Below are 16,341 nucleotides of genomic sequence, written 5' to 3' on the forward strand. Positions count from 1 at the left end.
TGTTTGGTTCCTTATGGTAAATGTATGTGATAAGCTATGTGAATATCTTCCAGTGGATTCTCTATTGCAGTGCACACACATTGCATGTTTGGAGAGCCCTGTCTGGATTCATGGAGAACTTAACACTGATCAAAAGTTATATTTAAGGTAGTCAGTCAGACTGTATCACCTGTTCAGAGACATTTGTATGGTGAAGCAGCTTGGTATTCACAAAGCAGATATCTATGACCACTAACACAGCTTATTAAGTCAAGCTTGCAAGAAGACTTAATGTGCAAAGATTTTCTTCATACTTCATTAAAGAATTCCTTCTAGCAATTTGCAGCTTCATTAAATAAAATGAAAAATAAGAACTTTCAGTGCACTGATCTCCAATGGCGTTAGAACTAATAGTTTATGCCCCCCTTACATCACCAGACACCTGGGGAGCCACTGAACTAATGACATACAGCCAACGGCAAGTATCTCTAACAGCAATAGTGGTCACTGAGCCTCATAACACAACATTAAAGGTAAGAACAGTTTTTACTTGTGTGAAGAATGGCATTCCTGGACTTCAAATATTAAATTTTGTATTCCATTGTCTCATTTTTCATGAAGATTGTCTAGTATGAGTCACAGAAGTGGGAAGGGAATACCTAGTGCATTTATCGGTACAATTGAGTACCTTACATAACTAAATGCACTATCACAGAGTTACTAAATATTTGCAATGGCATTGCCAAATCTTAGCTGTACTGGGGCACACTTTATCAATATGCTTTTCATGCTCATCTCTTGTGGGCTTTTGGAGGGAAGATGCGCAAGTGTAGAATTTTTATGCAGCATTATCTCCCAGTAGTTTTTAACATCACCTTTTAGGATATCTACGTTTTGAGCCATTCAATTAGATTTAATCCTGAATTCCCCATTTTTGAAACTTCCCAGTGTGAGTGGCAACTATTGACACTGATGTTATGTAATTCCAGTGTAGGAATAGCAAAGCTACAGATATTATTATTGCTCATGCAGCTTGTGAAATATTGAGGTGTATAATCTTCGACCACAAATACAATTTCCCCCAAAATACTAATGTATAAAACACTTAGATTGTTAGTTTGCAACAAAATCTTTTATTGCAAATGAACCTTGCCCCAAGTGCCATGATGCTGTAATGTATCAAACACTCTGGAGCTTGAAATCAACTGTCTCTGCAGGCAGTCTTGTGACACATACAAGTAAAATTTCATGACCACCACGAGAATGCAGAAATACGTGTTGTTTCAAATTGAATATGTATATTACAACTAACGAATGCTGTGCCACAGCTCAGCTATTGGAGAAATGGATAAATTGTCTAGTTTATATTCATTGCCACTAGATGTTGGATGTCCTTTGTTCACATGATTACCATCACATGTTACAAAATGGCTACTCCACAGCAGAAATAATTTTGTGTTCTCAAATTTGCCAAGTGTAATTTCATGATTACAGTGCATTCTCCGGATGAAATATTCAGAGATTGATGTCAACAGTCTGTAGATACAGGATGTGTATGTAAAGGAATGGGTGTTGGCCACCCATGTGTTTCTGGGAAAATGTTTTCAAATTCAAAGTGCTTTCCATTGGAGTCTCATAAAACTGTTACAACTGCCTACAACAAGAATTTGGCATGTTTGTAGACATTGGTTGGTTATGAAGCCATACAAGTTACCGCTGTTATAGGCTATACCTCATGACAACAAATGCAAAAGTGTGGCATTTTTCAATTAGCTTTAGAATGCTATTGATAGTGATAACACACACAGTGTTTGAATTTGAGGCTTACAGAACTCACACAGAGAACATGTACGAGATTCACCCGAAGTCAATACGTGTTTTGTGGTATACAGGGTGACAACTATTGAACTTTGTGAAAAAAAAGTAAATTAGTTTCAAACTGCGGCATGCACACACTTTAGTCATCATATAAACATCACTACAAATATTCGCATTAAGGGTATGACAAGTTCGATATGCCTGCCATCATTGGCGATGATGTGGCATGGACAAATAGCAAAATTCTGCATGGCCTGCTGAAGTGTTGGAGCATCGATGCTGTCAGTGACCTCCTCAATGGCTGTTTTCAGCTCAGCAATGGTTTTGGAATTATTACTGTACACCTTGTCTTTAATATAGCCCCACAAAAAGGAGTTCAGATCCGGAGAATAAGGTGGCCAATCGGGACCCATGCCACTGGCCTCTTCATATCCCAGAGATAGAATGCAGTCCCTGCCAGGACATCAAACCTACTCCTGCTTTGATGGGGTCAATCTCCATCTTGCATGAACCATATCTTGTCGTAATCAGGGTCAAGTTGGATAATGGGGATGAAATCGTCTTCCCAAACCTTCAGGTACCATTCGGTAGTCACCATCCATGCCATCAAGGAATATCACACCAATTATTCTGTGACTGGACATTGCACACCACACAGTCACCTATTGAGGATGAAGAGACTTCTTAATAATGAAATGCAGATTCTCAGCCGCCAAATGTGACAGTTTTGCTTATTGACGAACCCATCCAAATGAAAGCGGACTTTGTTGCTGTACAAAACCATACTGTGCATACTAATTCCCATCATGCCCCTTGACCAACTGTGCAGTTTGAATGTCCCAATGTAAACCATTCAGAAATTAAAACAATTTTATTTCATACGGTTCAATAATTGTCATTCGGTATTATTATTCTTATCTGCATTTCTTTTGACTTTCAGTTTCTGAAATCTCAGAACTATTGAGCCATCAGCACTGCCCCGTTTCCTCTGGCTGAAGCTGGTAAACACAGAGTGTGTACTCTTCAAAGTATAATACTATTCACTAGTTCAGATATTTTCTACCTGTTTTAATATTTTATGAGATTTTTATGTCTGTCTAAATTTTAATTCATTTTATCCCAGACCTACAAAAAAATTTGTCTCTTGTTTTGTTTTTCTAGAATTTGAGAACAATGAGCCTTCTGATGCTGCTGACAGAATGATGCCATCTGTGTACTACAACACTTCAAAACCATACTTTTTAACAGATCCAGTTATTGGTATGTGAAAACAAAAAATCATACAATAATACATTACAGAAAAATATAGATCTGACTGCTAGCTAATGTGTTTAATGTGTGCTATGTTATGGCTGCAGTAATCATAAAAGTTATAACAAGTAAAAAGTAAAGAATGATGAGGTGCTTACAAAAGCTGCATAGCCCTATGATGGTGCTTTATTTCCAACTACCAGTCTCACATCAGTGTAGACGCATCTTCAGGTTTATAATGGTTATATTCTTAGTATGTATATAGACGATTATGGACTCTGATTTTTCGGGATGTCATCCACATTAAGAGTCAAATCATATTGGTGGGTTGTCATATTAAAACTGAGTACACCCAAAAGATGTTTGTCGAAAGTATACAAAGCATGACTGCTGAATGAACCAGGCCAGATAACACCCTGTAGGATATGTTACACTTTTGACAAATGGTTTTTTGGGTATACTCAGTTTTAGTGTGACAATCCACCAATGTGGTTTGACTCTTAACGTTGATAGCTTCCTTAATGCTGGGACTCTGTAACTGTATATCTATGCAGGTTTTCGAAACACCTTATCATTCTTGACTTTTTTAGTTGTTATAATTTTTATGGTAATTTAAATAGTTATTGAGTGTTGAGTGTTCTTTATTTTTTTGAACTCTGCGATAAAATAAATATGATTTCCCCTCCCATCTTTCTATGCTGTGTTTCATCTAGTAAAGATTAAAATACATGTACTTCTTTATGTATCTTCTTTTTTTACAAAATGTTTGATTTTATTTAGGGTTTTCTTTTAGGTGTGCAGAGTTTAATAATTAAACATTGGAACTGTACGTGGTACAAGTTTATTGTTATGCTTTGATTTTTACTCAGACTGTATGTGTTGGGCAAAATAGGGCATTGGTTAAGACATTATCTGTTGTTCTACAGGAGTAAGATTACAATACCTACCCAACAACTCTAATTCTAGTATTTGTTGTTTCCCTCAATCACTTTAGGCAACTGTTAGAATTGGTCATCCAAAAATGCCTCGGCCATTTTCCGTTCCCATCCATGTTCATGAGAATTTAATTTCAAATTACCTTTATTCTTCAAAATCCACATCTACATTTATGTGAAATTTACTTCAAGTATTATTTGCAACAATTCTGATGAACTATATGTGATTTTCCTTCTCTCTGTACATTTGTGTGTTTGTTTGCAACATGTTGTTTGAAACACTGTTACCAGATTCAGATGGAAGTTTGTCATGGATATTTTTTCACTCTGTGGAGTGCATGAATGAATGTATGTTTAACCATCTCTCTCTCTCTCTCTCTCTCTCTCTCTCTCTCTCTCTCTCTCTCTCTCTCTCTCTCTTAGAAAAAGGCGATTGCATCATCTACAGTCTTTAATACTGATTTTATTTAACTCCAATAAAATACTGAGTGATTATACCGTCAATATTTGAGTTTGAAAAACAGAGCACACTGATTAATTTTTTCTGCCAACCTCTCAACATGTCTTTTTTTTAAATAATTCCTTTGTGAATTCAGCAACCCTTTGTTCTGTAGAGAGCAGAATTATTTTTACTGAAGAAGAAAATACAGCAGCATAAATCAACAATAATTCAAAGCATAATTGAAACCACATTTCAGCAGCTACTCCTGCTAGAAGCTATTTGAATATTTACATTCTGTGAACATAGATCCCCTTTAGCAGAATGTGAAACAATGTTCCTTGCAATTAAGGCTCAATCCCATCAAACCAAATAATTTTTGTTCTTCAAAGATGGACATATTTTTTATAGTTTTCTCACAGATTAAGAGAAACTATATTATGGTCAAACTTTCTTGCTCACCAACATATAAGAGTCAGTCAAATTAAAACTGAACACCTGTCACAATGGAACCATGGAGTGGTTCCATTCAAAAGTATTCACCACACATTTATTCACTGGGAAATGAGCCAATCAATTCCTGTTTCATAGAATGCATTCAGCCACTGATAGATCTACAACTGCACTCGCTCTTGCACTTCCTTGTCCGACTGAAACTGGTGTCCACAAGTCTTTCTTCAGGTCACCAAAGATGTGAAAATCACATTGTGAAAGATCCAAGCTGTACAGAGATTTTGTTTCCCAACCAAATTGCTGAATCTTAGACTTTGTCCAGTTGGCAATGTGGGAATGTGCATTACCATGCAACAGGATGACTCTGCCCAACAGCAGAGCCAACTGTGGGAACAGCCCACATTTCCCCCTGCAAAGAAATCAAAGGCTGTTCCCACAATTTCTACTCCTCCAACACAGCGGACACACACTGCTCAAGGATTCCTATAGTATGGAACCACAATCAGTGTGCAGCGCTGTGAAAATTCTTTCCACAAACAGTGATCAGCCATAGAGCCAAAATGTCCAGGAATGCTGTCAGACAGAGTCTCCTTGATGCACGATAAACCTGCCCCCACCCTGCCAATCAGACACAGGCTAAACTTAAGTGATTTGGTTAGGAAACATTGCAACATCATCCATACATTCTGGATCTCTCCCATGTGATTTTCACGTCTGTGGCGATCTGAAGAACGAGCTGCATGGACATTGGTTTCTGTCAGACAAGGAACTGAAAGAGTGGGTGCTGTTCTGAATCCATCAGCTGCCAACCGCTTTCTATGAAACGGGAATTGATCATCTCATCTCCCAGTGTGATAAATCTCTTAAACCATGTGGTGATCACTTTTCTTGGTTCCATTGTGGTGGGTGTTCAGTTTTCCTTTCACTATCTCTCATAACTGTGTGAAAGGAGCCATGGAAATAACATATACCAAGCACACTCAAGCTGCCATGATAAGATGAGTTGTGCACAGTAACAAACATTTAGAGAAGTATATGTGACACAGACACTTCAACATTTCATGAACATAATAAGTAAAAAGTATCACTTTTTGCTGGTGTCACAATTTCACCATCACTCATTTAAAAACAAACAGCATAACATGATGTTCATGTATTTAAAAAAAAAAAATGGTTCAAATGGCTCTGAGCACTATGGGACTTAACTTCTGAGATCATCAGTCCCCTAGAACTTAGAACTACTTAAACCTAACTAACCTAAGGACATCACACACATCCATGCCCGAGGCAGGATTCGAACCTGCGACCTTAGCGGTCGCGCGGCTCCAGACTGTAGCGCCTAGAACCGCTCGGCCAATCCAGCGGGCTGTTCATGTATAGTTACGACATAGTAACACTCACTACTTTTATTGTTTGATCTTTTAGACTGGTAGTGGCTGTCTCTGTCAACTTGACTTCTCTCGAATTCTGCCAAATCAGAACTAAGAAAGCCAGCATTAATAAAAGTTTGGCAAATAGTAATAAACTGACTGACAGCCCTTTTTAAACCCAAGTAGAGAATGACAAGTCTACAGAACCTGCTCATGATAGCACTGTATCTTTGTAGTAATGTATACTTTGGGGTCTCCTAGTTATGATGGGACTTAAGAATAAATGTAATGTACCACATAGTTCTGCACAGACTCAATTAACCATTTCTGATGACTTAAATGAAATGAAAACAAAATTTAGCAAACAATTAAGGAATGTTATATGATGAGACCATTTTGAATTATTTTAATAATGCTACAATCAATAAAAATTCTGTCAGTAACAGCATTTAAAAGATTTCCCAAAATTCTCGTTGCATTACAGTCTGTCAGCCATAAGCATCCATTTTCCATGAGAGTATTGTCTTGGACTTCTCTCTTCTCTTAAAAGATCACAAAATAACTTCCATGATTTGTTTGCGTATATGTCCTGTTCTCTAATCCAGTTGTTTTGTGTGTCTCCTGCCCACTGAAGACCCCTCAGTTTTGAATTGTTTCTGCATTAAAAGTACATTTCTCACCCTCATATGTCAAACCTGGTAATACACGTTGGTTGTAAAGTTTCAGTATCAGAGAGACCTGAACCTTAATTCTGAAACCCTCATTTAGCTTACAAAAAGCATAGCAAGCCATATTTTTCTTCTTCTGTTTTTATATTTTGCCATTTATCAAGCCATTGCGTTTGACTACCATAATATAGTTTCTCTTAATCTGCGAGGAAAGTATAAAAATTAGGTTTGATGTGATTGAGCCTTAGTTGCAAGAAATATTGTTTGATGTTCTGCCAAAGGGGATCTAGGCTCACAGAATGTAAATATTCAAATAGCTTCTAGCAGGAGTAGCCACTAAAATGTGGTTTCAATTACGTTTTGAATTACAGGTTTATGTTGCTGTATTTTCTTTCTCAGTAAAAATAATTTCCTTGTGACTTTCAGCAACCCTTTGTACTGTAGAGAGCAGAAAGCCAGTATCCTGGAATCTGCATGAATTGTCTGCTGATACATCATGCAGTTATAGACGCTTCGGAAGTGTCAGACTAATGATAAAATATGAAATCCAACATAATGAATTCATTTTCTCAACAACAACAGCAACAACATGGCCCAAATAATGTACAATCACTGTGTTGAAAAGAAAATTTTAGAAATTAATAATGAAGTTGTGGAATCAATTCGTGAGTTATAGTAATTAGTGTACTTCAGAGCAACGATTCCGATACAAGAGAGGTAATACAGTGGATGCTTCTATAGGTCGCTGGCCTTGAAGCTTATGTTCTCTTCACCTAGAGGCCACTGCTGTCGCGTTGTCATCCTAGAGAGGGGTCGGTCAGTGTGCTCTTGGCTGACGTCTTCTTCACAGCCCTCTCTGCTCTATCATTTCTGACTGTCATGCCAGCTCTTGACTTTAGACTGGAACAGATTTGACTTGTCATGCTGCCATTAATGAAGAGCATTCATGGGGTGTTTTCCAACAGAAAAACACTTGCCAACATGCTGCTGTTGTAACCCAACATGCTCTACTGTGTATAGATATGTTGTCTTGGCCTGTTCAATCACCAGATCTATCTCCAATCGAGTTCATATCGGACATCATTGGATAACAATTCTACTACCATTCACAACCAGCATTAACCATCCCTGTATTGACCAACCAAGTGCAACAGACATGGAACTCCGTCCCACAAACTGACATGTGGCACCTATACAATGCAAAGCATGCACATTTGCATTTTGGCAACTACACTGGTTGTTAATGTACCAGCATTTCACATTTGCACTTATAAGAACCTGTGATCTTGCAATATTAATCACTTAAATATATTTCCTAGACAAATGTATTCCTGAAATTTCTCTCTCTCTCTCTCTCTCTCTCTCTCTCTCTCTCTCTCTCTCTCTCTCTCTCAGGTGCTTGTAAGGGTGGGAAATGAGCGCATGTATTTTGAGATAGAGGACAACTTCTGATTGCAGTCCTTATAAAGCATGCTTCATGAGACCCTCAGGAATGTAAACCTGCTTTACATCACAATTCCGTGGCACTCTGAAAGACTGAAGGGAAATAACAGGCTCAGACTCTTGTGGGTAGGGCCAGCAGCTGAGATACAAATTGAGGTGCTGCCCTTGCTTCGCAGCAAGTAACATATGTGCCATCAAGTGCAGTGCCAAGAATACATGAGGAAAATTTGGACAATTCATTTTAGCTATAACACTCATTTTCTAGGAATAGGAGAGAGCAATTCTAAACTCAATGCTTTTAGTGCATATTGATGGCAGTGAATAAGAAATCAAAGGCTTGAGAACATATCACATATATCCTAGAAAATAAGTATCAATATTATATTTCTTACCAGTTAGTTCCTAACGCCAGAGTGCAATGGTCATGATTCACCAGCAGTCATGCATCAACTGAGATTTGGAACTTGTTTCGAAGATGAATCATTGTATTAACAAGAATGTGTGTCTCAGACTGTACATCCTGTAATATTTAATTCACATATAAAAATGAAACATTCCATCACATAAAATAAAACTGTCAGTGGTAATCTATTTTAGAAGTGCAAAATGTATTCAGATTCTTAGAGTTTTATTTTAACAGTTCTTATGATCAAATTCCCTGCTAATAATGATTGACTGTATATAGAAACATTTCAAAAAGTGCTCTGGCCTGAAGGCAGATTGATTATAGTCACTGGGCATTAATTGCTGTGACATTATCAACCTACAGAGAAGTCTGAAAATCTAGAATTGTGACTAAATACTGCCGATATTTTGCCCCAGTCTTCTGGAATCATTTTTTGTGATACTATTGTTTTTAGTGTGGGGCTGTAAGATGGGCTACAAATTTTCAGTGGAGTGTCTTCAGTTGCCTGTTAGAAGGTAAAATTGTTTTCATCTATGTCTGTAATCAGCAAGCCATCATAAGTTGTGTGGCACAGTATTTCATGAAATTTTCTCTCCCTCCCCTCTCCCCTGCAGTCACATGTTTTCCTTCTGTACGTCAGTACTTCAAGTTGGCCATTATTCCCTAAGTGAAACTTGAGTCTCTGATTCCAGCCCAAATTATTACGCATCTCCAAAACAAGGACTGACTCACATCCATAATCTAACTTATGGCAGTTGTTTGGAAAGATCAACTAGAAATGCAACCAGCTAAAGCCATGTCACAAGTGTCTGATCTTCTTCTCTCTTCTCCCCCCCCCCCCCCCCCCCCCCCTGTAGTTAACATGTCAGAGACTGCAGCAGCTGGTGCTAACTGACACGCAGGTTTACTAAAGTTGTATGTAACTGATTCAAGCCTTACCTGAGAGCTCCACTCATAGAGAATAGTTCTTACATTAACAGTGCATTGATTTGCATGTCCTGGTCAAGAGATGGTACTGCCATTCATCATTTCTCAAGATGTTCAAGAATTGAGTTATAATTCTCAAGAGAAACAAATTTCCCGTCCTAGGTACTAGCATATAATCTGTTACAATGTACTCAACAGTATTCAGCTCATGCGTGTCCTATGTTGATACAGACAAAATTTTCACAGGAGTATGTATATGCGTCAAACATACAGTAATTAATTGTTAGAAACATAAAGAGTAGGAAGAAAATGTACCAACAGTTCACATCAGGAAAGTATTTCCTCTTCATTCGTAGATTGTAGCATATGAGCTACTCTTGTTTCAATCACGCAGTTGTTGATAGTTTCACTATATTTACGGCACAGCTGCAATACTCCAAATAACCCAAGTGAAAATAAAAAGTTGACTAATTTTCTGTTTTTATATTGTGGGTATGAAGACAGGACTTTTAAGGGGACACTAATATTTTGTGTGTTGTCCTGGCTTTTTTATGTAACTTAGCAAGAGTCAACTGGAGTATATACCTGATAATTTTAAAATATGTGGGTATTGACTGGAAAGACAGATTTATGAAGGAAATGTATACAAAGCAAAAAGTTATAGAGTAGGGAATGAGTGGACTGAAGAAATGAGCATCAGAAGAAATGTAAAGCAAAAATCCTCACTGTCACTGAAGCTATTCAACATGAACTATGTGATTGAATGTATTGGTGCATTGTGCTGCCACTTACTGCCAAGCACTCCATATCAGCTACCTCAGTAGTCATTAGACATCGTGAGAGAGCAGAATGGGGCATTTGGCAGAACTCGCAGACTTCGAACGTTGTCAGATGATTGGGTGTCACTTGTGTCTTATGTCTGTACGTGACATTTTCACACTCCTAAACAGCCCTAGGTCCATTGCTTCTGACATGATAGTGAAGTGGAAACGTGAAGGGGCACGTACAGCTCAAAAGTGTACAGACTGACCTCGTTTGTTGACTGACAGAGACTGCTGACAGTTGAAGAGGGTCATAATGTGTAATAGGCAGACATGTATCCAGACCATCACACAGGAATTCCAAACTGCATCAGGATCCACTGCAAGTACTATGACAGGTAGGTGGGAGGTGAGATAACTTGGATTTCATGGTCGAGCAGATGCTCATAAGCCACACATCATGCCGGTAAATGCCAAACGACACCTTGCTTGGTGTAAGGAGCGTAAACATTGGACAATTGAACAGTGGAAAAACGTTGTGTGGAGTGATGAATCACAGTACACACAGGCGATCCAATGGCAGGGTGTGGTTATGGTGAATGCCTGGTGAATGTTATCTGCCAACAGTAAAATTCGGAGGCAGTGGTGTTATGGTGTGGGTGTGTTTTTCATGGAGGGGGCTTGCACCCTTCTTGTTTTGTGTGGCACTATCACAGCACAGGTCTACATTGATGTTTTAAGCACCTTCTTGCTTCCCACTGTTGAAGAGCAATTCTGGGATGGCGACTGCATCTGTCAACACGATCGAGCACTTGTTCATAACGCACGGCCTCTGGTTACATGACAATAACATTTCTGCAATGGACTGGCCTGCACAGTCCTGACCTGAATCCCATAGAACACGTTTCGGATGTTTTGGAATGCCAACTTTGTGCCAGGTCACACTGACCAACATTGATACCTCTCTTCAGTGCAGCACTCTGTGAAGAATGGGCTACTATTCCTCAAGAAACCTTCCAGCACCTGATTGAACGTATGCCTGCGAGAGTGGAAGCTGTCATCGACGCTAAGGGTGGGCCAACATCATATTGAATTTCATCGTTACCAATGGAGGGCACCACGAACTTTTAAGTCATTTTCAGCCATGTGACCGGATACTTAGTATAGTGTATATGGAGAATAACTGATAGGTAAGGCCATAGAGAATGCAAGAGGCATTGTAATTAGAGGCAAAAGGATAAAGACTATAAAATACATAGGTGATCACAGAAGAGGAGCTATAGAAGATGCTGAAGAGTATTGCAAGAAGGCATAAGGAGTATGGAAGGAAGATAAACATATAAAAGAAAACGTGATGAGAATAAGCAACAAGGAAGCTCTAGTTGACATATTCCTAGATGGGAAAAAAATTATAAAACAAGTAAAAGCCTTTGTTGTCGACTTTAAAAAAAAGCATATGACAGTATAGACCGAGAATCCCTTTTTGAAGTATTAGCAGAATTAGGACTAGATCAAAAGACAACAAACATCATAAAAGAAACACTCACGGAGACCAAATCCAAAGTAAAATTTATGGGAGAATTGAGCACAGAATTTGAAATAGACACAGGAGTAGAACAAGCAGATGTACTGTCCCCAGTGCTCTCCAATTGCGCTCTTGAAAAAGTTGTTAGAGAATGGAGAAAAGCAGGTGCACCAGCACACAGACTGGGACCAAGACATAAGGGCATAGAATTAGACTGTTCAGCATTTGCTGATGACATGGCACTGATCGCACAAGACATTACTGATGCACAGAAACAGCTAGAATTATTACAAGAGCAGGCAGCAAAAATAGGATTACAAATTTCATTTGAAAAAACAAAATTTTTGACTGACACCAAAGATGCGCCTTCTGATCTCAAAATTGGTAATAACTATATCTCTCGAGTAAAAGAATTTAAATATTTAGGTGAAGGGATTTGAGGAAATTGTAATGAAAAGAAATCTATCAGATCAAGAGTCCAGAAAATGGGGACGGCATTTCAATTAACAAAAAACATTTACAACAAAAAGAGTCTCTCGTGGAACTGCAAAATACAACACTACACAACAGTAATTAAACCCGAAGCTCTCTATGCATCTGAGACACTAAATCTTCAACACACAACACTAAAAGAGGAATTAGAAGTGAAAGAATGTAAAATAATGAGGAAAATCCTAGGACCAAGAACTAAAGATGGTGTGCATTATCCAAAGCCCAATGCAGAAATATATAAAAATATCTCCAAAATAACAGACACAATGCGCATGAGAAGAATCCAATTCATGGGGCATTTAGGAAGAATGTACTCAAACAAGTTAACACACAAAATCCATACATTTTTAAAGAACAAAACTACAAGACCAAACTGGTACAAACAGACAGAAAAAGACCTGAGAGAGTTAGGGTCTCCAACTCTACACGATAGAAATGAAATCAGAAAAATCACAAGCATACGGGGTTTTGAGGAAGAAGAGAGAAAAACTAACTGACATACGTGGTCTACGCAATGAAAGCTAGCCCATTCGTAGTTTATGAAGGAATACTGGGCGAAAAGGAAGGCAAACAAATGTTGATTGCGTGTGGTCCTAAGTGATCCATCTGCGAAGAAGAAGAAGAAAGAAAAAAAGCAGCCTTTCTTTACCTGGGAAGGCTAACAACAGGGAATAAAAGCTGCACAGAAGAAATAAGGGGTAGGAAGCAGGTGAAACAGTTAATAACATATGAAAGAATTCCTACTAATGTACAAAAGAATTCCAGGGCAACTGGAGAAAGAGTTGTTAAAATATTATGTCAGGAGTGTAGTGTTATGTAGCAATGAATCATGAACCACTGAAAAGAAAGAATAAAGGTATTTTGAAAGTTTTGAAATGTGGCTGTGGACAAGAATGCATAAGGTGAAGTGGCCTAACAGACTTAAGAAAGAAGAAAATGGGGAAGAAAGAACATTATTGAAGTGATCAGAATTAGAAAAAATCTTGACCAGGACAAATACTACAACAAAGAATTATTGAAGGCAAAGAGCAAGGAATGAGAGGAAGAGTACTGGAATGATGACGGCATTAAAAGAGGACAGACAGATAAGAGAAGATGCTCAGAACAGGACATGGAGAGCCTCCAGTTGAAACCTTTGATCAGAAAGAACAGCAAGCGCTAATAAAACATTTATAATTTTGTGTGGTGCAGTAAGAACATTGTATAAAGCCTGTAACTGAATGCCTTGCAGAGACCTCTTCATTGTTCTTGGTGTCCTTAGATTCTTTTATTAATAATATTTATCCTTTAATGAAATTTATTGCGTCAAATTTATCATGTTCAAACAAAGTCCCACATAAATAACCACCAAATAAGATATAAAGTAAAGTTCATGTAAACTTTACACCAACTTCTGTTTAGAATGGAGTCCTGTACCTGGTGCTAGAGATTTTTTTACAATTTGTGCGCATAAAAGGAGGAGGAGGATATTAGTGTTTAATGTATCGTTGACATCATTAGAGATGGAGCACAAAATTGGATTAGGGAAGGATGGAGAGTGAGAGCAGCCCTGCCCTTTTGAAGCAACCATCCTGGCATTTGCCTTAAGTGATTTAGGGAAATGACAGGAAGCCTAAATCAGGATGGCCAGGTGCAAGTTTGAACCAGTGTCCTCACAAATGCAAGTCCACTGAATTACCCTGCTCGGTCAAGTTGCACATATATGTAGAGTAGAAACTATGAATAACTAGATTTTCCAAATTAGTTAAGTGTCCTCCTTTAGCCAGTAATACAAATGATCTGAACTCTTGGTGGAAGTAAGAGAATTGTCTGTAATAAAATAAATCTACATTGTTACTGTATGTAGACAGTTATTTCTCCCAGTAAACATGAGTATTTCTAAGTATTCTTAAAAAAAACAAAAAAATCCTTTCCTGTTTCACTCTCAAAAAGGGCAAGGAAAAAACGACTGTCTATATGCCTCTGTACAAGCCCTAATTTCTCTTATCTTACCTTTGTGATCCTTATGTGAAACATATGTTGGTAACAGTAGAATCACTCTGCAGCCGGCTTCACATGCTAGTTCTCTAAACTTTCTCAATAATGTTATTCAAAGAGACCATCAACTTCCCACCAAGGATTCCCACTTGAGTTCATGAAGGATCTCCATAATACTGTCATGTTGATTGCACCTACCAATAACAAGTCTAACAGCCTGCCTCTGAGTTGCTTTGATATTTTCCTTTTAATCTGACCTGGTGGAGATTCCATACACACGAGGAGTACTCAAGAATGGGTCACACTAGTGTACTGTACGTAATCTCCTTAAATATCGCTTTGCAGCATTATGCCTGGATATTTAATCAATGTGACTGTATTCTGAACATTACAGAATTGTTTTTCCTACTCATCTGCATTAACTCACATTTTTCTACAGGTTGAGCAATTTGGCATTCATCATACCAATTAGAAACTATGTCCAGGTTATCTTGTATCCTTCTTACAGTCACTCAACAATGCCACTTTACCATAAACCACAGCATCAAAAGCAGACTGCTACTCACTCTATCCATCTGATCATTTGTGTGTATGGAGAGTAAGAGCAGCCATATCACACTTCCGTGAGGCACTCACGACAAAACCCTTGTCTCTTATGAACACACACCATCGAGGATACATTAGTTTTGTAGTGTAGTACATCTAATTTATTATACTAATGTGAATTGTGAATTGTGTTTTATTCATCTCATGACGTACATTTGCAATCCATTTGGTTTGCGTACAGGAGACATGTCAAAAATTTATAAAACAATTACAATGATTTTTACATTAATTAATGATAGCACTATAATAAATAACAACACTATAAGGATATTTCTTGGAACATGTAACACATTGTACCCAGCTCAAATTTCCAGATTGTCCTGCATGAATTCATCCACTGAGTAATAACACTTCATTGTCAGTACCTCATATAGCTTTCTTTTAAGTGAACCTAAATTCATCTGCATCAACTTGTTCCCTTTTAATTTATTAAAAATTTTCATTCCCATGTATTGAGGTCCCTGGGCAAACAGTCTGAGGCGGTGGGTGGGGAGCATAAAATTTTCTTTGTTTCTGGTATCATGTGAATGGACAAAATGGTTTCCCTCAAATAAGTCGCGTCTGGAGTACAAAAATATAATAATCTCATATATGTATAAGGATGGCAGAGTTAATATTTTGAGTTTCCTAAATAATGGTCGACATGGTTCTTTGTGATTGGCAGTGCACATATTTCGTATGATTTTTTTCTGTATTTTTAGTATCCGCGCTATGTTTGTCGAGTTACCCCAAAAAACAATACCATACCTAATAATGGATTCAAAGTAGCTTGTATATGCTACTTTCCGCGTGTCAATGTCCGTTGCAGTTGATAATATTTGCATTGCAAATGCAAAGCTGCTCAATTTGTTTGCAAGGTATTCAATGTGTGCCTGCCACCTCAAATTTTCATCTACTTTTAGACCTAAGAATTTGACTGAGTCAACTTCTTCTATAACTTGGTTGTTGTGTACAATCTTAATTTGCTCACATTTTGACTGTTTGGTTTTGAACTGCATCACGTGAGTCTTAGATATGTTTAGATTCAGCCCATTTAGCTGAAACCAAGTTTCTAAGGTACTGAGGGTACTGATCACAGATTTGAGAATTTTTTCTGAATCCTGATCTTCAACTAAGACAGAAGTATCATCTGCGAACAGAACTGATGGGGAGCTGATATTTAATGGTAAGTCATTAACATAAAAGAGAAATAGGACTGGGCCTAATATGGAGCCTTGTGGAACACCCTGAGTAATTTTTTTCCAGTCAGAAAAATAATATGCGCCATTTGAAGAAATGCTAACTCTTTGCT

The 16,341-nt window shown here is 37.9% G+C and overlaps 1 protein-coding gene across 5 annotated transcripts in view; it reads left to right on the forward strand.

Annotated features, from left to right (window-relative positions):
* Positions 1-16,341, forward strand: part of LOC126266859 (mucosa-associated lymphoid tissue lymphoma translocation protein 1 homolog) — a 115,414-nt gene that overhangs the window by 77,217 nt on the left and 21,856 nt on the right. For all 5 annotated transcript variants that reach the window (XM_049971475.1, XM_049971478.1, XM_049971473.1 and 2 more), the window contains exon 10: positions 2,959-3,057. In XM_049971475.1, coding sequence (XP_049827432.1) covers positions 2,959-3,057 — 99 coding nt within the window. The remainder of the gene's footprint in view (positions 1-2,958; positions 3,058-16,341) is intronic.

The sequence above is a fragment of the Schistocerca gregaria genome, chromosome 4 (genome assembly GCF_023897955.1).
Source record: "Schistocerca gregaria isolate iqSchGreg1 chromosome 4, iqSchGreg1.2, whole genome shotgun sequence".
Classification (NCBI taxonomy): domain Eukaryota; kingdom Metazoa; phylum Arthropoda; class Insecta; order Orthoptera; family Acrididae; genus Schistocerca; species Schistocerca gregaria.